Source organism: Corvus kubaryi, unplaced genomic scaffold (genome assembly GCF_017639235.1).
Source record: "Corvus kubaryi isolate FWS band 111438036 unplaced genomic scaffold, C.kubaryi_AGA036_p1.0 37308, whole genome shotgun sequence".
Classification (NCBI taxonomy): Eukaryota; Metazoa; Chordata; class Aves; order Passeriformes; family Corvidae; genus Corvus; species Corvus kubaryi.
In genome coordinates, this window is record NW_024581096.1 from 22,313,221 (window position 1) to 22,336,978 (window position 23,758).

The window sequence follows — 23,758 nt, forward strand, 5'->3', positions numbered from 1 at the left end:
TGGAACAAAGGGCTTCAGAGCACATGACAGAGGCAAGTGTCTTGGGGGGAGGGGGAAGGGAAGCTCGGAACAGGCAGCAACAATTCCCTATTTGTTTTTCTTTAAAGCTGGGTTGTAACTCTTAGTAACTTAAAGTGCATAGAACAGTAACAAAACAACAGTGCAAAACATAATTGGAATCTATCGTCCCTACAACTCGACAGTACCTAGGATGTCTTTAAACTAGTTCCCCAGTTAAAACTCAGGGGTTTAGTCAGGGCATCTATGGTATGGGGTATCAGGACGAAGATTTACAAAATACAGTGCAAAATGTGAGTGCAAAACAGCGCAACTTAACTTAAGGGATTAACATCAAAATCTGGAGTACGGGGTTTACATGAGGGTGCAAAATCAGGATCCTTTTTATGGCGTCTCCTCCAGGAGGCAGTTTTAACCTCCTTGACTTTTGAGGAGGTGACATAAGGTTTTATCCATTTTCCTGGGAACCACCTCAGTCCTTGAGGGGTAGATACACTGGCATACCCATGTCCCCAAGTTACAAGTTTGTATGGTCCTTGGATTTTTAGAGTCTCTGGGTCCTGGATCAGGACTTCTGGATTCTCCTTCAGTTTCTGTCTCCTGGTCTTCTGGAAATGATGATAGATGGGAGGGTTTGGGTCCTCAAAGGTGCCATTCAGGAAGTTTATGGTAAACAGTGCTTTGTTGAGTCTGAGGACAGGTGAGTTGAGTTTGGTGGTCCCTGACTGTTGTAGCAGCATTCGCTTGAGGGTTTGATGGGCACATTCAACAATGCCTTGTACAGTTGGGGAGTGAGGAATACCTGTAATATGTCAAAATCCCACTGCTGATGAAAGTTTTTAAACTCCTGAGAGATGTAGGCAGGTCCATTATCAGTTTTTATCTCCTCACAGCAAAAGCTTGGACAAGATGTTTTTCAACGTCCTTAGCTTTTTCACCTGCATGTGCAGAGGCATACATAGCACCAGAGAAGGTATCAATAGAAACGTGAATGTATTTTAATCTCCCAAATTCAGGGAAATGTGTGACATCCATCTGCCACACTTCACCGCTATTAATGCCTCTGGGATTGACTCCCATGCCCAGTGATGGAAGCTGTAGCTTCTGGCAGTTGGGACATGTTGCCACTATTGCTTTTGCCTGAGTCCGTGACAGATGGAACATGTGGATAAGAACAGGAATATTTTGATGGTACATGGCATGGCTCAATTTTGCTTGTTCAAAAACTTGGAGGAGCTTTGGTAAGTTGGCTGATAGAACTATGTCTGCTGGCATAGCCAGAACATCAGCTCTACGATTACCCTCTGCAATAAATCCTGGCAGGTTTGTATGTGACCTCACATGCATGACAAAATAGGGATGCTCTCTGTGGGAAACCAGATAAATTAGCTTTAAGAGCAAATCATAATTTTTTTGCTTGAGATTTCTTTTAGGAAAGCATGCTCAGCTCTAACAGTTACTCCAGCTACATATGCTGAGTCTGTGACCAAATTAAAGGGTTCTTTGAAACTCTCAAATGCTCTAACGACGGCTGCTAGTTCAGCTACTTGTGGTGATCCCTGGATTACTTTGATGTCAGATTCCCACTTTTGCGTCTTTGGGTTTTTCCATGTGATCACTGATTTTTTTACTCTTTCCTGAACCATCAGTAAAAATGGTCATCTCATCGAGGGGTTTTCTACTTTGAATCTCTCGAGGGATGGAAGAGAATGCCAGGTTGAACAATGTATGTTTTGGGTAATGATTGGAGATTTGGCCTGAGTAACTAATGCAACTTGTAAATTTACATTATTTTGAAGTAGGTGATCTAATGTGTCTGTTGTTACAGGTAAGTAGATGCATGCAAAGTCACATCCTGCCAGGGTACAGAGCTTTGCTCTACCCTTCATGATAATTTTTGCTATTAGTCCTTGTGGCTGTGTGATGGTCTTAGGTGGTTGCAGTGGAAGGAAGGAACACCCATTCAATTATGATGAGGGGTTCCTTCTGCTCTTTGTCCCACTGAAATATGAGGCCGTGAAAGCGTGGTACCTCCCCTAGAATGACAAGCTTAAAGGGTAGGGAGGGCTGATACATGTGTGCTTGTCTGGTGGAAATGAGCTCTTGCATCTTTTTGAAAGACTGCCTTGCCTCTTCTGTCAGGGATCTAGGGGATGCTGGACTGCCTTCCCCTTTTAACAGGTTTGCAATAGGAGCTACATCCTCTGTGGTGAGTCCTAACCAGGGTCTTAAATAATTCAGTGTCCCACAGATCTGTTGCACTTCCTCTAATGTTTTTGGGTTATTATTAATGGTGACGGGTGTTGGGGTGATAGAGGTTTCTGTGATTTTGAGTCCGAGGTATTTTCAAGGACTTGTTCTTTGCATTTTTTCAGGTTGTAATTCAAAGCCTTTGGCCTCTAGGGCCTCAACCACCGTGTTAAGTGTCTGCTCGAGATACTGATTATTGGGAGCACATACCAGTACATCATCCATGTAATGTAGGATGATGGCTTTCTCTGCTTTGGCATGGATGGGAGATAGAATTTTGGCAATATACTCTTCGCAGAGAGTTGGGGAATTTTTCATACCTTGGGGAAGCACAAGCCAATGGTAACGTTCCATGGGAGTTTCACAATTAATAGAGGCCACAGAAAATGCAAATCGAGGGGCATCTGCAGGGTGGAGTGGAATATGAAAGAAGCAATCTTTAATATCCAGAACAGCTAAATGCCAATGTTGTGGGAGCATTGAAGGTGATGGCATACCTGGTTGAAAGCATCCCATGTCTTCAATAACCTTATTGATTTCTCTAAGATCTTGGAGGAGCCTGTATTTGTTCTTTCCTGGTTTTTGTATTACAAACATGGGTGTATTCCATGGGCTGCTGGTACGATATTCCCTTTAGCAAATTGTTCAGCTACTAATGTTTTGAGTGCTTCTAAGTTTTCTTCTTTTAGCAACCACTGGTTAACCCACACTGGTTCATCTGTTTTCCAAGTTAGCTTTTGTGGTTGGCACTCTGCTCCAGTGGCCGCAAGGGAAAATTTTGATGTCTAGGGGTGATATCAATTTTTGTTCCCCACTGAGACATGGCATCCTTTCCCCACAGGGTGAATTTGGTGTCCAGGACATATGGATGAAGTGTCGCTATTTGTCCTTCAGGACCTTCAATTTGAATGGTGTTTTTGGATTGCTTCGCAATTTGGGTACCTCCAATCCCTTGTATGATACCCTGAGACTGCAATTCCCATTGCGCAGGCCACTTATCAAATGGAATGACAGACACATCAGCACCTGTGTCTATCATTCCCATGATACTGATTTTATGTGATCTGTGACGGCGCTTACATTCTACTACAGGTTTATAGTTTCCCAAAACCTCAGTCCAACAGATGGTTGGGATATGACCATCTGTGGGCAGGTATTTGGGAAGTGGAATGGCCTGTGCAATGACTTGACCCTTTGGCATAAAGGACGGTGGATATATACATTGTACAATTAGGCTAGAACACCTGTTCTGATCCACTTTCATGAGTGTGGGTGTAACCTCTATCCCAGCAGGTGTCCCCAAAAACAAAAAGGGATGTAAGGTCTGGCATGTGGTCCACATTCTGGAATGAGAGGGGTATTACAGTCTGTTTGTTGTTGTTGAAATGGTGTGTTTCATCACAGATTACCTTAAACCTGAGTCCAGAAGTCCAAGTTGCTTTGTCTGCAGCTCTTTTTATTTCAGAACGTGGAGCTGTTAGGACGCGTTGAGTCGCTAGTTTCCCTGCTGTTGACCTGGGGAAACAGTCTTTGGAGAGTTTTTATCAGCAATTATAATTGTTCTGCAATTGCGAGCTACATGTCCCTTTTTCTGACAACGATAGCATATAAAGTTACCTCGCGACTGAGTTTGCCCTGTACCCATAGCATTCTCCACAACCTCCCCCACCATCCCCACTTTTTTCAAAAGGGGAACAGCTGTGTTCAGCTGCACCTTCTTTGTACAGACTTTGAGGATGGATTCAACAGTTGGAGGGGAGTGCAAAGGAAGAGTCAGGATGATTTGTTTGCAAGCATCATTCATATTCACTTGGAGCAGTTCGAGTAGGAGCGCTTGTTGGAGGTCAGGATTAGGGACCTGGGAAAAGATAGCTCCGCGCAAACGGTTATAGAAGTAAATAATATTTTCATTTGGCAATTGTTTGATGTTGGTATAATGAGATGTAGGAGTCTGAGATGGTACTAGTGTTAAGGCCTTTTCAGCAGCATGTGTGATTTCAGTAAGAACTGGACGAGGGATAAGCATTGCTTGTTTTTGGGGATTTGCCATATTATTGTCACCAGATAAAAGGTCTAATGTGATATAATTGTTGTCAAAGTCCAGGTAATTATCTGGAGTTTGCCACAAAATTTGCAATAAATCAGGTAAAATTATTTTCCATTGTTCTTTCCACAACACAAAATCACCAGGTGTGATTTTGATATAGAGTTTGCATTATTGTAATTAAATCATGAGGTACAAGTAAATGAGTTGCAAAAGTAGCACTTAAAAGGCTCTTAAAATAATTACTATGCATCCCAAACTCCTTAATTGCTTTGCACAAGTCCTTAATATTAGAATAAGGAAAGGGCATCCAGCCAGGGTTGGCTCCCGTGCTAGTACGAGAGACCGTAGTAGCAGCTGGAGGTACTTCCAGGTAACCATGGGTTTCAGGATTTAAGGAGGTAGTCACATGACTGTGGGAACCTGGGGCAGGATGATGGGAAGCAGGGGAGGGGAGTGGAGGGGCAGGGGCAGGGAGTGGAGGCGGGGACGTGGTGGGAGGAGGGGAGGGGTTGGGGGCGGGGTTGTGGGAGGCAGGGGCGGTACTTGAGTCGTGGGTGAGAACAGAGGGGGGGTGAAACATGATGCTTTGGGGGTGGGGACAGGTTCCAACACGGGAGGGGATGGGGACAAGAAGGGATTCGTGGGGTGGGGGAGAAAGGGATTGTGGGAGGTGTAGTTTGGGGATGAAGAAACGTAGCATCCGCCATTATTGGAGACAAACAAACTTGGAGAAAAGGGGCTGAGGGGAGGGGGTTTTTCCTGGCCTGCGAGCAGACGGCAATGGCTGTTCCTGGGAACAAAGAGATCAGGGGAGAAGGGGTTTTTCTGCGTGCTTAAAACATGAGGGCTACAAACTGGGGACAAAGGAATGGAGAAAAGGGGTTGGAAAGGTCCTGGGACTGGCTCTGGATTCCAATCCAAGGCAGGGTGCTGAGGAAACATGGGTGAGCCAAGAGGACGATGGCCCTCCTGAGCTGAAAAGCAGTCTTAATCTAGCTGTGTTTTCCAGCGTAGGGGAAGAGGGGTCAGGGACACAGGGGTTGGAAGAGGGTGTAAGGGAATTAAAAGAGGGGTTTTGCAGTGGCTTTTCATGTACTGCTTTTTTCTCCAGCAAAGTATAACCTAGTAACAGGAGAGGAAAAAGTTTTGAAACTGTTTCGTCTCCTGCACGCCTAAGAGAGGAGAATTTTCTCCCCACCTTGTCCCAAAATTCAGAAGATCTCATATCCTTGGAGGATAGATTAGGAAAATACTGAAAAAGCCATCATACAAAAGATTGAACTAGATTTTTTAGGGTATTTATGCCCAGTACAAGAAGGTAGCTTTGAACTTGGTAGTATATTTCTCTATGGTGTGCAGAAACCTCAGATCCCATAACAAATGCAGCACCACAAACCTCAGCCCCAAATCTCAAAAAAGAGGAAAAAAAAAAAAAGAGAAAGTTTGCACCAGCTCAAGACAGGAGCCCCTAAAACAGCAGGGAAATACTCACCGGAATTCTGGATTTACCACAGGAAAGCAGGTCTGGAGAAAAAAATAAGCAAAGAGGGTCCTCTACATTCCAGCCGTTCCCTCGCCACGTGGTGTGGGGGAGGGTACAGGCTGAGGCTCCGGGCTCACTGTTACACAAAAAGTAACAGCTCGCTACAGAGAGCTGGCATGGCAGGACGTGCAGAGCTAACTCCAGCAGACACAGCTGCCGGGACACCCTGGAAGTCTCTCAGAACTGGGGCTCAGAGAGAGCACGTTGGGCGCCAGATGTGGAGATACTTACAGCTTTTTACCAGCTAGGCTCGTAGTTCAATGCCTTAGAAAGCCTCGGGCAGCCTAGAGAGGTAGCACGGGCAATCCAGCATTTCAGTAGCTCTAAAAGCGGCAGTAGTAGCTGCAAAGCTGATACCACCAGCAGAAGCAAAGAGGGAGAAATACAGCTTTTGGTTGCCAATTCCTGCAATTAGAAGCTTTCAAATAGAAACAGAGACAAGATGTTCGCAGAAAGGGTGCAAGCCAAAGAGGCCGGGCCCCCTCTTGGTCCTTTCTTTTACTGGGAGAAGGGGAAAGGGGAGGACTGGGGGCGTACCCGGGGTGACCGGCCAATGAGACACTGCTAAAGAGTCTGAGTTACATTTGGTTTTGCCCGCGTTTGGAACAAAGGGCTTCAGAGCACATGACAGAGGCAAGTGTCTTGGGGAAGGGAAGCTCGGAACAGGCAGCAACAATTAATAGGGTTGTATTCTGGAGATTGCAGAGATTGAAAATTATGTCCCATCAGGAGCCTTCCTCCTAATCTTCCTCATCCTTCTCCATGCCTCTGGAAAGGAGAGTGCTGCTGGGCCTGCTTGTAAAGCAGTATACAAACTCCTGCCTCACTAGCAGTGTCTCTGGATCCCAAAGCACTTTGTGCTCTTGCTCTCTCTCTCTGCTTCTATATTTGGAGAACTGTACTTATTCTGTTAGTGTAAGAGGTTTCTTTATTTTTTTTCTCTTCTGTGTTTTTTTTTCCTTAAAACTGTAGATCTTGTAATGGTTCTGAAGACTATAGGTATTGTCACTGGGGACCATGTCTAGAAAATATCTATTCATTTAAACTCAAGAAAACTGATGGTGCAGGAAGACAGGAAACTATAACTTAATTGTTGCATGACTTTGTATTAAAGTGCTGTGTGAAATAGCAGTAGAAATTCAAGCTAAGCAGTTAAACTACTTAATATTCTCCCTTAAAATATTGGCAGTGTAGTTCTGTAAGAGTAGTCTGACTGTCAGAACTCCATTGCAGAGATATTTTAGATAAAGATTGCAAAGGAAAAATTGTCTCTAGAGGGTATCAAGGAACTAGGGGAACTAACAAGAAAGCCTGGTTATGGATTGGTTTTGGGCCTTTCTAAACTTATTTTACTAACAGGCATGCATAACAGTATTTCTTCCTTTGTTACATTGTGCTGTATAGGCTTCATTCCTCTTTTTTCTGCTTGTGTTGCAAGTGCGGCTAAGTTGGATTTCCTTGCTGTAGAATGGAGAGAAATTAATATTTTTAGACCATTGCCTGCTTATTTCTTGTTCTAGATGCAGCATAGTTTAATTTACTGCATGTAAGGGCTGTTGCAGGAATGTTAATATCTAGACTTCTTTCAGAAATGTCTCATTACACTGTCATTTCAAGGTTCTTTGTTCATAGACTAAAACCTGACATTAAGCTGGTTTTTTTGTTTGCTTCTGATAAATATTTTTGGTGACTAGATGTGGAAAATAGCTGTATATCTTAAAATTAATTGTCTAGTTCTAAAGACAGGAGAACTCCTCTCTTGACTTCCTGACAAGAATTTTCAAACAGGGCAAAATTCAGGAAAAAAAATACAAGTTTTTACTACCATGATTTCTTAGTATTTTCACTATAGATAGCATCTGTTCTAGAATTCAACCTAAGATAATTTAGTTGCTCTTAAGTCATTAAAAGCTAATGGTTAACTCCCTCCAATCTTGTAATTAAAACAAATTTAAGGTAAATGTTTATTCAGAGATACCTTTGTCCACTTACTTGCACAGTTTAGAGGAATGATCACTTAGGTACCTAGAAAAATTCTGAAGATACCTATATCCCTGGAATAAGGTACTAAACTGAAGTGAAAGGCATGAAGATAAAGCTGAGTACTTGATAATACACTTTTTGTTACCTCATTTGATTCCCAGAACTCTTGCTTGATTCCTGCTATGAAAATGAGCTTTTCAAGGTTGTGTGGAAGAACAAAAAAGGAAAACCTTAGAGACATGGACCATCATTCAGCTATTGGAGTAACTTTCACAGTCAGTGATATGTTATTGCCATGAATATTTCCTGCAGTGCTTCAGCTGGTTGCCTACCTGCTGAACTTGAGCAGCATACGATAGCAGAATATGGAGGCATTGGAGAACAGGCATTTAAAACAAACCCAGAGAACTGCTGAAGTGAGAGGAAATCCACTGTCTATTTTTTTTCCTTAAAAAAAAAAAAACAGTTTAACACTGCCCTGTACATAACCTACAGGTAACTTCATTAATCTTTAGTATAAGAAGCTCTATGTTCACTGTCATTATACCAAAAATTTAAGAGTTTTGTTGGGATTTTTCTTTGCTCTACTATATAAGCCTTAATTTTCAGTACTGGGCTGATTTGTCCTCAGTTTGCAACTCTGCCATCTTCCATGCTGTTCATGTTGCTAAATTTGTGAGACTAATGTCTGTGCTGTCCTACAGCTAAATTAAATCTGTGCTGTGGAAAAAACTCTTTACTCTTCTAAAGTTTACTAAGATCCGTCATGAGTCCCTTATGAATGGGAAGTTCAGACAAAAGAGAAATGAGTTTAGGTAAACTTTCTCATTGCTCTTCATGTTTGTTCAATAGCAAGAGCTTTATTTCCCAAGGTATGGTAATCCTAACTCTTGGGATTTCATGTGATGACAATACATTTTAAGTGCTGTCAGTGGTTGTCTTACAGTGTTTGTATGAAACTCCCCTACCTCTTTTCTTTCCCTTCCTTCTCTGGAAGGTACCATGTATGGGCTTCCTGAGTATTTGGTTGAGATTGGCACATATAGAGTCATCCATTTTTTCCCCAGACAGACTGTTTCATAGGATTACATACCTGTGAGTCGTAGACTTGTTAGGGTTGGAAAAGACCTGTAAGATCACCAAGTCCAACAGTCAGCCTAGGAGCACCATGATGGTCACCACTAAAACATGTTCTCAAGCACCATATCCAAATGTTTTTTTAGTGCTTCCAGGGATGATGACTCCACCACTTCTCTGGGCACCCTGCTTGATAACCCTTACCACAGATAAATTTTTCTTAATACGTACTCTAAATCTCCCCTGGTGCAAATTGAGGCAATTTCCTCTTATCACGTCACTTTTTACCATGAGAAGATGACGACCCCCATCTGGCTACAACCTCCTTTGAGATAGTTGTAGACAGTGATAAGGTCTCCCCTCAGGCTCTTTTTTTCTTCATGCTATATCCCCCCAGCTGCCTCAGCCACTCCTTATACAACTTGTGCTCCAGTTCCTTCACCAGCTCAGGCTCTTTTTTTCTTCAGGCTATATCCCCCCAGCTGCCTCAGCCACTCCATATATAACTTGTGCTCCAGTCCCTTCACCAGCTCTGTTACCCATCTGAAGATGCCATCCACCCTAGTGGATGTGCCAAAATGTTACCAAAAGGAATTGATTTCAGAAGTATTTGAAGTTACGAGCTTTCCTGACTTGCCTCCTATGTAATATAAAACTTCTATTAATTGATGCAAATAATCATAAGTGAACAGTTTTTCTGCTAATGAAAGTCCATAATTGCTGATTTAAGTAGAATTCTGTCTGCTCATAGGCATCAAATTTAGCCTGGTTTGTATAAAACTATATTCTTTGCATCTAGCTGTATTCATACATGTTTTGCATATACTTCTTAGCCCACAGTAAAATGTTGCAAGGTTGTTGTTTGGGTTTTTTTATTTGGTGTTCTTTTCTTTTCAAAGGTGTGGGGTGTTAAGGTATGCAAATAGAGAGCAAGTTTTCCCTCTGTTGTCCAAATAGCTCACAGATTTTCACTAGTCTTATAGAGACACTAATATTTCAAAGAAAATAGATTTCTGGTAATCATGCAATTATTTTCTACTGACTTCCTGTTCCTTATGTCTCTTTAAGTACTGTGCAATATCCTACTTCAAGCTGAAAAAAATCGGTTAAAACTTCAGGTCCTTGAAAATGTAATGGACAGTATATAATTATGTTTCTGGCTAAGGTAAATGTATTTTTTACTTAACCTTACAGGTTTAATGTAAGTTTATAGATAATTTTTCTCCCCTCAAATCCTGAAAAATGGCAGGTATTACTTGAGATGGTATGCTAATTCCTAAATGCTTAAAAATCTAATACTAAAAGCTGATTCTTAAATGGAAACAAAGCAGCTTAGAAAAAAGCTAGAAGGCACTGCCTGTGTCATATTACATAGCTACAGAACACAGTCAGTAAAGCTTGTATTTTGAACTTCATAGGTAAATAGGCAGGTATGTGTATTAACTGATAACTGTATACACAAAACTTACCAAGCTTTTTAGCAGCAGCTTCCTAAACATTTGCTGACTTCGAATAAACCTGATTCAAATCCAAAACGTAACAGCAAGGACAGGTAGAGCCATTGTTGGTATAGGAAAGATTTTGATTTGGTTACTTGATTGTAACTTCCACTTTTTTATTATCTCAAAGCTTGTTTTGAGATATGAAAGTTATTATATATCTATATTGTATGTGAAAGTTGTATGTGAGACAAAAAGCAAAATCTGAAGTCATACTCATTACACAAGTCCACTGAGTATGTTTGTTCTACTTTATAATTTTAACTTCAAGATGGTATTGGCAGTTACTTCCTGTCCAGTAAAAGGTTACATTTCAAACAGTTTCCATACAATGGAAGCCAGTGTTATGCAATACTTCCCTCAAATGTGTACAATTTTTATCAGACCTCAGAGCATTTTATGAATATGGAAAAATCTGTGGTTTTCTGTTGCTTTGAACTGTGTGCAGAGCTTGTTGACTTGGACTCCTTAAACAACACTGATGCTTGGATGCTGTAATTTATGAATTAGTTTTAACTAGAGCTGCACTTCTAATCACTCTCCTCGTTTCTTTTCAGGGATCTCTTCTCAGGCTGCTTAGAGTAACAAAACTTGCTACAGCTTCAGAAACAAGCTAGGGGAGAATATTTTTAAGACTAGCGGGACACCGGGAAAAAGCTGTGGGAGTAGTTTGGTGACATTTGGAAAAAGCAAAAAGGTCTTTGTCCTATCCTAAATATGAGGATAATCAGCAAATGCCTGAAATGCCTGAAATACTAAAATACTGCCTGAAATGTGCGGTGTTCGTGTTGTCTGACCTGGGGAGAAATTTCCTTGGATGACAGCTATTATGGAAGTTCAGAATTCACTATATGCAAAATGACCACCTGCACAACATGTGTGATGCCTACTGCGAGGGTTTGCAGTCCTCAGGACTGCTGGATACTCTGTGCTGAGCATGCAGTCATGTGGCAGGGTCTCCTGTGCCCGGGGCTGTAATGGCATGAGGATAGCACACTTTTTGTCCAGTCTCCACCACTCCAACCAGCTTGGAGTGTGGGTGCACTCCCATTTTGAGCACAGGGATACTGTCCTGTTTTTGGATGCATGTGGCATCATCTTTCTCTGAAACTCTTTGTATGAAGCCTGATGGATGAAATCTTGCTCTGCAAATCTTTCTTGCAACAAGAAAATATCTCCAAGGCATGTTGTGTTGGACTTGTTTTGGAAACAGTATTGTATGTGGACTCTGTGTGCATAAAAGCCAGGAAGTTTGAAAAATGCACTGGAGCTTGGAAGATCCATATTGGAGAAATAGATATTGACATGAATCTCATGGAATTTTCACTATCAACACTGAGCTGAGTAAGAAGACCACATCACATGTGCTTATTCATCCCCTTTTTGTCATAATGGTTGGGGAAAATACCTCTGCTGAGAAATTTTAAACTTCCAGGTGGCAGGCAGTGCCTGTAGTGGTTCCTTTTTAAAAAAAACTCAGTTACTCCATGCGCCACAGTCCACTCAGTGTTAGGCTGTTTCTGTGTCTGCTGTCTGCTTCTGCTTGGGCAGCTCTTTGCTCCAGGCCTTGCTTGAGAGTCATTGCCCTTGTCTCTTTTTTCTTCATCTGCAGTCCTGGCCTGGTCTTGTGTCCATACAGGGAAGTTCCTGACCTCATCCTACATAGTGCAGCAACTTCTCTGCTGAAACATTGTCAATTTAACCTGGTATGGAGGAGGAAGGGAGGGTTGCATCTAGTTTTTAGTGTGTTTTTTAGTGTCATTAACACTCCATAAGGGTAGGCAAGTAGGACATCAAGTAATGTTGTAGAAGTTCATACTTTCTTTTCATGTTTTCAGAGTAACTAAGACAATGGAATCCCAGCCTTGAGAAATTGTAGGTTTTATGGTATTCATGATAATTTTAGAGTCATGGTAAGCAATAGTGTGAGGGAAGAAATAAGCAAAAAGAGGTCTTCACCACTAGTGCTGTAGAAGTACCTGTCTCGGTTTTGAAAGACAGGTGTCTGCTAAGGAAGGCAGAGGCCCCCCTTGAAGTGGCAGACACAACCCCTTTTCCCTCCAAGTTATTACATTTTGAAATCAAGAGCCTCTAGGCGAAGATGTGGGAAATAGGAATAACAGTTCTTTACTATATATATATATGTATATAACCAGTCAAACAAAACAACAACAACTATGGCAGTAACAGCAGTCACAAACCCAGTCCCAGCCTTCTCGGCTGTCAGGCTATTTCCCCTCGGGTGCAGTTCCGCTCGCAGCCGGCAGGGGCGCTGGCGGCTCCCGGTGAGCAGGGCAGGTGCGATGGTTCCCCCGCGGCTGCAGGGGGCGCTCCGGAGCGAGCTCAGGAAACACGCGGCACTGGTGCCCTGGGATCCCGGGAAGGATGGAACAAAGGCTTCACAAACCCCTGGGCAGCTGATCCCGGGCTCTCAGGAACAGCAGGCTGAAACAGCAGGCTAGAACGGCGGCTGGAACGGCAGGGACGGACGCAAATCCCGGGTGGCAGGCGAGATGTATCCAGATGGGAGAACCCCAGGGAGGCCCAGGCAGGCAGGGCGAGCAGGGCTACAGCGTAGCGAAAGCTCGAAGCAGCAGCGGGGCAGGGCAGCCACAGCCCGGTCTCCAGCAGGGCAGGGAAAGCGGCTTTTGGGGTCCCGGCGTTGCTTCCAGCAGGAAGAAAGAACGGCCAAAAAAGAAAGAAGCAGCAGCTCCTTTCTCTGCAGCTTCTCTCTCCGGACGCTCAGAGCGAACTGACCCCACACCCAGGTGTAGACAAAGGAGTAGCCAGGCCCGCCCCACTCCCCTTTTTGTCTTTCTTAAGTACAGCTATTTGTCCCCTAGCAACATGCATATGGGAGAAAATTCCTTTAACAGGAAAAAAAACTAAGACTAAACTAAAACCCCAACAGTACCAGACACATTAAAGAATATATACCTTTTTTAAAAAAGAAGCATATATTAATTATGGATTAGCAAGGAAACTTCTTTCTAACCTTCTATAATAACTTAAGCTTCTTTCATGCAAGCTTTCATTAGTGTAACATGTTTCCTACATTGAGCAGTCTGCATTTCTTTTTTAAAGTTGTGTTAAGATGTCATAATGGAAAGAGTGGTTGGAAACTATTCATTCAACTCTTAGTAAACAGGTTTATCTCCTAAGCTTAGCATAGGACTGATCACGTATCAATGAATGAATTTCTATATTGATTATGGAAAAGTCTGTTAAGACTCTGCCTGCTAAAATGATAGTTCTTTTGCTTCTTTAGTCATCACGTTGCTTCTCAGGTCCAGGAGGACTTGGCACTTACTTCTTGTTAGTCTTCGGCCGTTGTAAGATTGCAGCCTAAGGCAATTAAGAACAGCAGGATATGAGCCTTAATGTTTTTGCCATGCCTGAGCGGACATTTCTAATAGTCAAACTGTGTTACTATGGCATTCTTGTTAGTTTGTTTTCTTTTTGTCCAGCATCAGTATATTTCTGGAAAAATGAATTACTTTTCTTTGTAATTAGTGAGGAGTTCTTGTCTTAGTTCCTGTTAATGTCTTTAATGAATACTAAATAGCTTCTGGTAATGAAAGAACAAGAAGAGAGAGGTGAAAGGGGAAGAGAAGAGAGGGAAGAGTAAGAAACTGATAGGGTGGTTTATTTTTTTTACAGGATTCTTTACAGCTGTTTTTTTTTACAAGATTTTTACAGGATTCTTTAAAGCTATTCTTCCTTTCTCAACTCTATATGGGCAAAAATGGGGGATGGTGCTATGCAGGGCCAACAGTTGTACTTAATGATCCTTGAGGATCCCTTCCAACTCAGCTTATTCTGTGATCCTGTGAAAAATAGGGGACTTATTTTTTATATATAGAAATATATATTATAATAAAAAAAAAATAGTAATTTTTTGACCACTTAAGAAGGCAAAGAGGAAGCTATCCTCCTATTTAACTACTATTCCGGTAAATAATATTATTTCAGCTGAATCAATTGAAACTTCCAGGCTGGGAGGGAATCATGTCCTTGTGTGGACAATGGAAGAGCAAATCTTATAGGTAAAGATGAATTGGCTGAAGTTACAAATATTTCTATATGTTTTATATATTACCTGTTGCTTGTTTACAGATGTTTTAGGAAATATAAAATTTAAGTAGCTCTGTATAGTATGTTGCTACAGAAAAGTACAGATGATGTAATTGTACAGCAGCTTTGAAGGACTTCAGTAATGCCTCAGTGGCTGATTCTATAACACATTTAATCCTATAGACACATGGTGCATAACTTCCATTAGTTTGCAGAAATAATCTTTATAAATGTTCATTGTCAAGTGTCAAAACAGTGGTCTAATTCTAGAGGCATCTGAAGTTTAGTGTCTTTGTCAGAAAAAAATCCTAATTTTTTTCTCAGTAATCTGGCAAAATCATGATTTATCCAACTCATTTAACAAAGGGAGCTATGCTTTTCCCACAGAGTGAAGACAGCTTGTCATTCAGTATAGCTGTACTTAAAACATGCAAAGAAAAGACTGTAACTCTAGTTTTATCAGAAGTGATTAAAGAAGTGTAAGTAAGCTTCATTTACTCTGTTCCGTACCTAACTGCACTGTCTATGCCAGACCCACAATGTGCCCTGCAAGGTGCTCTGGTTTGTCTTGAGCAGCACTGCTGAAAAATCAGCAGGAACACGCAGGCCACCTCATTGAACAAATTGAGGATATTTAGGTGGGGCTGTGGAAGATTTTTGTGCTGACAGTGCTGGAGAGCAACATTTCAGGGCTGAACAGTTGGCTTTTACTGACGCTTTAGTCGTATAGTGCTCACCTACTTTTTACATATTAAAATCCTAACCTGTGGTGTGTTGAAAGTCCCAGTTATGTGATATACGGTACTGGGAGTGAACTGAGCATTAGTGCTGGTCAAATGTATATTCATTAACCATGCATCTGCATCTTGGATTCAGTTCTTCTTTGGTCTTTAATTCATGTGGTCAGAACCTTTATAGTTTCCTTTCAATGTCAATATTAATCAAAACAATTGTCAGGCTTCTAAGATTTTTTCCATATTTTTTGCATGGTCTCTTTAATTTTCCAGGGGTTAAAAAGCTGGTGCATTATGTTAATATGCACCCTATATATTAACATATACTTATCTGGGAGGTACATTTAAAAATATATCTAATGTTGAAGACAACTAAAGTTAAAGTGTGATTGAAGAAGTAATTGTAGATATTCAAAAGAGCAGAAATAATTAGTTTGTTCTGTTAGACAAAAGGTCTATAAAAGCCAGTCACCTTTGCATAACATTCGTGTGCAAGAGATTTGGATCAGGAAATTAGCTATGCAACCTCCTAAAGCTTGGTGATTTACAAGGAGAAGATGAATTGATGCTGAGGGTACATATCTGTGGAGAACTTCCATGTGCATTGATCCCCTTGGCCTGCCTTCCTCCTTCTTTATCTTTCATTGAAACTCTGTTTTGCTGTCTCTGATTTGTTCTGCATACTTTCTGTCATTTCGTCCAATGTAGGAGAACACCACGTCTGTTGTCTGGTGAACTTCAAGGAATCTTGACTCCCACCTGAGTAATACAATTCTACTACTGAAAGCTGCTCTTCCTGCCAAGCAATAGAGACATTTCAGAGAGTTCACATGTACCCCTTTGTAATGAGGCCAAGTTAAACCCCTTTGACTACAACTAACCAAATTCTGTGGGGTTTTTTACACTTCCTTTTATTTGGGGAAAAATGTATGAAAAACATACCTCTGAAAAGAAAGTGAGGGCAGGCCAAAAGGTGTATTTTTTCACACCCTGAAAATGGGAGTCAAAATACCTAGAAAGTTAAATTCAACCTAAAATCCCAGTATTTTGTATCTTTGGAATTTGATGACAGCACTCCTTAAAGAGTACAGCAATCAACATGTCATTAAAATGTAGCCAAATTTAAACTGATAGCTACAGTATCATAGAATAGTTTGAATTGGAAGGGACATTAAAGACAATCTAATTCCAACCTCCCTGCATGGGTAGGGACACTTTCCACTAGATGAGGTTGCTCAATACCCAGTCCAGCCTGGTCCTGAACACTTCCAGGGGTGGAACAGCCAGCCACATCATCTCTGGGCAACATGTTCCAGTGTCTCACCATCCTCACAGTAAAGAACTTCCTCCTAATATCTTATCTAAACCTGCCCTCTTTCAGTCTGAAGCCATCTCCCCTTGTCCTATCACTGCATGTCCTGGTAAAAAAGTCCCTCTACTGGCTCTCTTGTAGGTCCCCTTTAGGTACTGAGAGGCTGCTCTAAGGTCTCCCCGGAGCCTTCTCCAGGCTGAACAATTCCAACTTTCTCAGCCTTTCCTCATAGGAGAGGTTCTCCATCCATCTGATTATCTTGGTGACTTCCTCTGGACTCGCTCCAACATCTCCATGTCCTTCCAGTGCTGGGACCCCAGAGCTGGATGCAGCACTGCAGGTGGGGTCCCAGCAGAGCAGAGCAGAGGGGCAGAATCCCCTCCCTGGCCCTGCTGGCCGCGCTGCTTTGGATGCAGCCCAGGACACGTTTGGCTCTCTGGGCTGTGAGTGCCCATGGCTGGGTCATGTCCAGCCTCTCAGCCACCAGCACCCCCAAGTCCTTCTGGGCAGGGCTGCTCTGATCTGTCCATCCCCCAGCCTGTGCTGATACCAGGGTTGCTCTGATCCAGGTGCAGCACCTTGCACTTGACAGTGTTAAACCTCATGAGATTCCCATGGGCCCACTTCTTGAGTTTGTCCAGGTCCCTCTGGATGGTATCCCATCCCTCAAGTGCATCAGCTGCGCTACTCAGCTTGGTGTCAAGTGCAAACTTGCTGAGGGTGCAATCAGTCCCATTCTCTACGTTGTCAATGAACATATTAAAACTGATGTCCATTGGGACTCTGAGCCATTGATCACTACCCTCTAGATGCAGCTGTCCAACCAGTTCCTTATCCACAAAACTGTCCATCCACTGAATCTATCTCTTCCAATTTAGAGAGAAGTATGTTGTAGGGGACTGTGTCAAAGGCTTTACAGAAGTGCAGATAACTGACAACCACAGCCTATCCCTTGTCCACTGATACAGTCACTCCATTGTAGAAGGCCATCTTATCACCTTCTTAGTGATATTAAAATGTTTTTAGATTTCTGTGCAATGCTGTACGTCTTGGTAGTGTTCATGGGGAAAAACAGTTGTAAATTCTAAATTATAATAAGGGGTTTTTTTGCCTCATATAATTTTATTTGCTAAGCAATTTGCAATTTAAAATTTATTTTATACATTATTTAATGTTGGCATAAATACATTCAGGTGTAAAGCTCCAAAGAATGAGGGATTCACAACACATGTTCCTGGCCTTAGTTAATGTTAGTTTTAGAGTAATTGCATTGAATCAGCCGGTTCAGATCCAGATTATGGCCTAAAATTGATGAAAATAATCAGAATGTTAGAAGATTTTGGAGAAGAAGTGGACTTGAAGTCATGCACATTCTACAGTGTGTGGTGTAATGAGATGAAGTTACACAGGTATTAATGCCATTTAGTTTAAAGGGATAGATGGGCAGTGAAGAGCAGGGGAGATGATGGGATGGGGCTGAATCTATATTAGAGATGTCTCTGTTTATCTGACTCCACAACTGGGTGCTGATATTTGCCTTAGAAGGCTTACATTTTGCTTGTATATATGTATTAACAAACTTACCTGCTCTACACAGCAACACATGCAGAAGTCATCAGGCAAGGTTTATCATGCAGAGTTACTTGTGTACATCCCGATGGGCATAACTGGCAGATGGCTTGTGTGCAGTGATAGTATGGACAAATTAGATTCATGATTTCTCTCTATCCTTCAGGGAACAACCCATCTTCAGCACCCGAGCTCATGTCTTCCAGATTGACCCAAACACTAAGAAGAACTGGGTTCCCACCAGCAAGCATGCTGTTACTGTGTCCTACTTCTATGACAGCACAAGAAATGTCTACAGGATAATCAGTTTGGATGGCTCAAAGGTAAATTTTATTTCAGAAAACCTGGTTGTGTGAAACATTTTTGTTATTATTTTCTGGTTTGATGTTCTTCGTATTTCTTCTCATATATTTGTATCATTAACTGACCAACAGATTACTGATGTGTTAAAATGGTAACGTTGCCTCATTATATGTTTTAAGTGTTTATTTGTAAATTCTGTTTTCCATGCAGTTGTAATGACATCAATAACCATTGCTGAATTGAAGTGATGACCTGTTCTTTGGTTAATGCTGTGAGAAGGCTAAAAACACCAATATTTGTACAAAAAGTACAAATAGGGTTCCAATAACGTTTTCATTTCTGTACTCAGTCATTTATCAATATAATTAGCTTCAGCATTATGAAGGACATCTGTTCAGTGGCCATAATCCTTTAGTAAATCCTTTGTTGTGTAATCTTCCAACTTTTGCTGTAGAGAATGCGAGGATTGCCTCCTAATAAAGCCTGCCTAATAAATGGTAAGCTTTTATGAAGACTCAGTTTTGTTTTGGTGGGGGTTTTTTATGGTTGGTTGGTTGGTTTGGTTTGGTTTTTTTTCTCTGTTTTAACTAGAAAGGATATTGTGCTGAGCTGCTGCTGTTGTAAGACGTGTTATCTAAATTAGTTCGATGTGCAGAAAATCTTTGACTGTTTCTACCCAAGTAGCTATAATAACAGTAACTTTACAAACAGTGTAGCAGAAAATTCTGCGCTAAGGGCATTAAAGATATACGGACTGTAATCAAAAGTTGTGATCCTTTCCAGAGACTTTCATTTGAAGCTTTTGGAGATGCATCAGTTAAAAATGATTGGAACTGTTAAAAGCATGGCAGAGAGTGTTTTATGACTACTTATTGAAAGCTGAAAATTATTACCCTGCATTTTTTAAAATATCTAGAGTATTGCTATTTTAAATGTAAAAGGAGAATTTCTATCACAAAGAAGTATGTGGAAATTGATCTCATAGTCAAAAATCCCTGCTTCAAGTGGCTGAGACTGGTATCAGAGCCTACCAGAATTTTTCCAACTTTAGGTCTTACTTTGCTTTTTTCCTTCTCAGCCTTCCTTCAAATGATCCCATTAGTTCTGTCAAATAATTAAAATACCTTTTGAGTCAGTATTTATGAATAAAGACACTGGGATTGGGACTAGATGATGTATGAAATCAAGACTACCAGTTATAAAATGTAGTGCTTTAACTGATCTGGAGTATATACAAAATCCTTATTCTGATATCCACTGGGGTTCCTCTGCCTTCATCCCGATGCTGCATCTCCTGCTGAGTGCCTGCTGAATTAAATTGTCAAGTAGTTGTTAATCTATTTAGTCGTTCTTTTGTCTACTGCAGCATTCCCTTTACATTCAGTACTATTGGCAAGGTATATTGATAATACAGTTTATCACTTTTATTTACTCTGTGGGTGCTGCAATCCTAGTAATGTTTTCATCCAAGTCTTAGATGAAGGCCTAGAATCCCAGTCATCGTTAAGAGAGTCCCATTCTTTCAAAGATTCACAACACTGCTCTGAAACATACACAGGTGAATAGTAGAGGGACACATGGAAGAATTTAAAGTGTGTTTCCAGCATAATTCCCAGAGAGTTCCTTTATTTTTACTTAAAACCCTGTATTTTTTTAGCATGTCTGTACATATGCAATATGGTATGTACAAAGAGTTAAATGTAAATATAAAGCATTTTTAAGTTTGAGTGCACCCAGAGAGTGTCTCTGATGTATGGCATATAGCTGGGTGTCAGTAACACTACTGACAACATACATGTTGCCAAAAACACTTGTCAGACTCTACTGGTGTTGAAGCTGTCATGCTCTTCCCTTAGAGGGAATAGAACCAGACAGATTTTATCGTATACCTGGGTGCTGGCAGGGTTTACAGCATTGTTTGGATTTGTGTGGTGGAGAGAAGGATGTGCATGTGACTGCTCAGTTCTCAGGTGCTGAGATTTAGCCAAGACAGGTGCTACAGACTCAACTTCTGCTTCCTTTTGATGCATTCTGTGTCGTGTTTTCTGAAGCTGCAATCTCCTCTTGAAATACCTCGCACCAGATATGATGGATGTCCCTCTATTTGGAGTACAAAAAATGTTTAAGGACCATAAGTTGTTCAGTGTACAGGCTACATATTTTATAGTCATGTGCAATATTTGGAGCCCTGTTGCCCATGTCAAAGAAATCTTGATGCAAGTAATTTGATAGAACTTGAATCTGGTTTCTCTGACCTTTTGAGTAAATATCTTTTATGCGACCTTTTCCTTCTACCAGTCCCAAAATAAAGAGAAAGCCTGAAAAATAAGATTTCTTATGTAGTATGGCATGACAACATTGAGCAGTTGTTGCTAAGGCTTTCAGTTCTTATTAATTATATACTGATTTCAGAGTTCCTTGGAAAAATGTATTTCAGTACTTCTTTCTCCTGGGTGATGGAACAAAGCTTCCATTATTTCTCCAGGAACAGTGCAGACAGATGTTAGGTTTATTCCGAGTCCCACTGTCTTTTCTGATTAGTCTCTGGCCATCTCTGAGAAAAGGAAGGACATCAAGTGTGGTGTGGTTCTTGCTGTACTAATTAAGTCTCTGATTTTTTTCACAGACACAAGGTAGGAAAAAAAATCTTAAAATTTTATGTTCACCTAAAACAAGAGAAGACTCTGGGAAAGAGTGGTTTTCCAGTCTGCAGGTTCCATGAACCTTGTATATGTTATTACTCAGTCTTGTCTCCCATCAGTGTTACTGCAGTCGATGATCTTTTTATTTTAATCCCTGTCTCAGTTTAAAGTGACAATCTTTTAAATGCTCGATAAAGGTTTTAGGTAAGACCTGTAAGCACAAGCGTTCAGCGCTTTTCCTTTGAAGAAGTTAAACAATTCTGTATCTTAAATTATTTTTCCCATTAATTTCAGCACAAGATAAAATCATATTTGACCACTACTACATATCTTGCAGCTGTTGGCGTAAAACAAACAGCTCAGACACATGGCCTATTTTCTCATAGATAAACTAATATGAAAGGAAAACATGAAAGCTATTTTATAATTCCAAAAAAGCCTGAAGATAACTAAGTCAGTTTTCTTCAAAAGCTAAATGTCTGCCTGTCAGATTGACTCTGTTCTGTTTTTAAGATCTTCTTGTTCATTTCTAGAAACAACATTCTTAAAAGTTGATGAAATATTTGACATTTGCTATACTTATAACTGCAATGAAATCTGGACTAGAGGAGAGCGGTTAAAGCAGTACCTATTTGAATGGATGAGACAGGCTTAATTATAAATTTTGATTTTGAAAATAAATGGGGTTTTTTTTAAGATAAAGATATGAAGGTTTGCTATCTAGTTCTTTCCAGAGATAGCTGACGCTGACTGTATTTGTAAGATGCTCTAGCATTATACTTTTAAAGGCACAGTTTTGCATGTGAGAGATCTAGAATACCAAGGCTTTTAATACAGAGAAGATGGAAAGCCTTGATTTCCTTGTAAAATTGGTAAATTTAATGGAAGAGCTTTTTTTTTTTAATCACTGGGATCTGAATGTAGTCTTCCCAATCTTTGCACTAATGCTGTCTACTGAAGTGAAGCCTCTTTATTTTTCTCTATTGGAAGAACTCTTTCTCAACACAATTATTTTTAAGAAGTTTTCTTCCTACCTTTCTCTCTTGCAAGAAAGCAATTTGACAGTTGCTATAACCCAGCCCAAATGCAGACTGCTGTCAAAAGAGCTGTCCCATTCTGGACCAGGCACCAGGTTCTCTGTGCTGCAGCCAGTCATGTGGACAGTGGACTCCCATGTTTTTCCACTGGGTTAAGCTGCAACTAGCTATGTTGCTGTCACTGCAGGAAATGGCAGCTTTGAAGGCTTTAAACCTGCATTTTTCTTTGAGGTCTTAACTCTCTGGCATCGGAGTCTTCTTCTGAATTGAGGAAATCATGTCCATGACATAATACTCATGCTCTCAAAGATGTGATGCAAGTTGCGATTAATCAAGCAATGGATGGGCCTGGGCTTAAGCAGACTAGACAACACAGCTAGAGCTCGAGTTTCATGGAAGAATCTGTTCTACACACTCCCCAGGATATTTAATTTCAAACATATTACTGTTGACAGCTTCCACAGGAAGTGAGATTGGGCATTAAATGAACTTGCACAGCTCTGTTCTGGGCTTCCGCCTGCTTATTTCAAAAGTGGGCTTCCAAGCACTAACAGTGGGAAAGAAGACAAGAAACATAAAAGTGAAAAAGAGTTTCAGAGCACCTCCTTTCTGAGAAGACCTGTCTCACATTATCTCTTTTGTCCTCTGTGGTATAGACAGCTGTTTTCTAGGTGGTGACTTGGAGGTGATAGTGCACATAGAAGTCTGATAGCTTTTTCTGGGCTCTGAACCTTATGCCTAAAGAAAGGAGAATAATGTTTCATTTACCAGTGGCTTCACAGAGCAGCTTCTTAATGAAAATCTGAGGGATGTATTTTGAACAATTATTGCTTGAGATGGTTCTCCATTCTCTGGTCACACAACAAATCCTGTCTTTGATCTGATGAGGCTTGTTAGCTCAAATGTAAGTTTTCAGGCATTCCAGAATTTTAAAGGAGTTGCCTACAATGGTAGGCAAAATTTGTATTTAGACGCAAAGATTATTAGAGAGAATTGGCTATGTCCAGGTTTGCTCATCTTAATTAATGTGAGTATAGTGAAGCTGCCAAAGTCACTGAGAAAGGGTTTTGTTAAATTTATCTGTGCTGCAGTATTTTTGCTTGTCTTTCTACATGTTGTAATACAATGTATTCTTCTGAACTTTCTTGCAATACTCCTCTCCACCGCTCCATCTGAGAATCACCATATGAACATAAGGTGCTGTTTGTGAGCTCAGCGGGCCCCTCAGCTTTAATTTTTTCAGGCTTCCCCTTTAGAATTCATAGAAAATGTTAGTTTGGTGGTAGCTGTGCTGGAGTGGTACCCAAATCTCTCAGCAAAAGCAAAGGGTGCAAAGTAAACTTTTAAAAATAACTTTTTTTGATATCAATCCAGAAGTCCATATCACTCAAGTAGTATAGACTGATTTTGACTTCTAGAGGATCTTGGTCTTACGAGAGCATTACTTGGTCTCTGTGATGTTAAAGTTTCTCAGTCATCATCCTGAGAAATAATGTTATGTTCTTCACATCTGTACAGTTAGTGCTTCACATACATACTCTTTAACATGATGGAAATACTGTTGAAATCCATGGTGAAACTTCAGTTTGCTTTTAGTAGAACCAGCATATCACCTAATAATTGCATTTTGTGTTTTGTATTATCAGAAGTTATGTGCTAGAAGATGATGT

The 23,758-nt window shown here is 40.8% G+C and overlaps 1 protein-coding gene across 2 annotated transcripts in view; it reads left to right on the plus strand.

Annotated features, from left to right (window-relative positions):
• Window positions 1-23,758, plus strand: part of HOMER1 (homer scaffold protein 1) — a 97,838-nt gene that overhangs the window by 13,393 nt on the left and 60,687 nt on the right. For both annotated transcript variants that reach the window (XM_042028865.1, XM_042028864.1), the window contains exon 2: window positions 18,273-18,429. In XM_042028865.1, coding sequence (XP_041884799.1) covers window positions 18,273-18,429 — 157 coding nt within the window. The remainder of the gene's footprint in view (window positions 1-18,272; window positions 18,430-23,758) is intronic.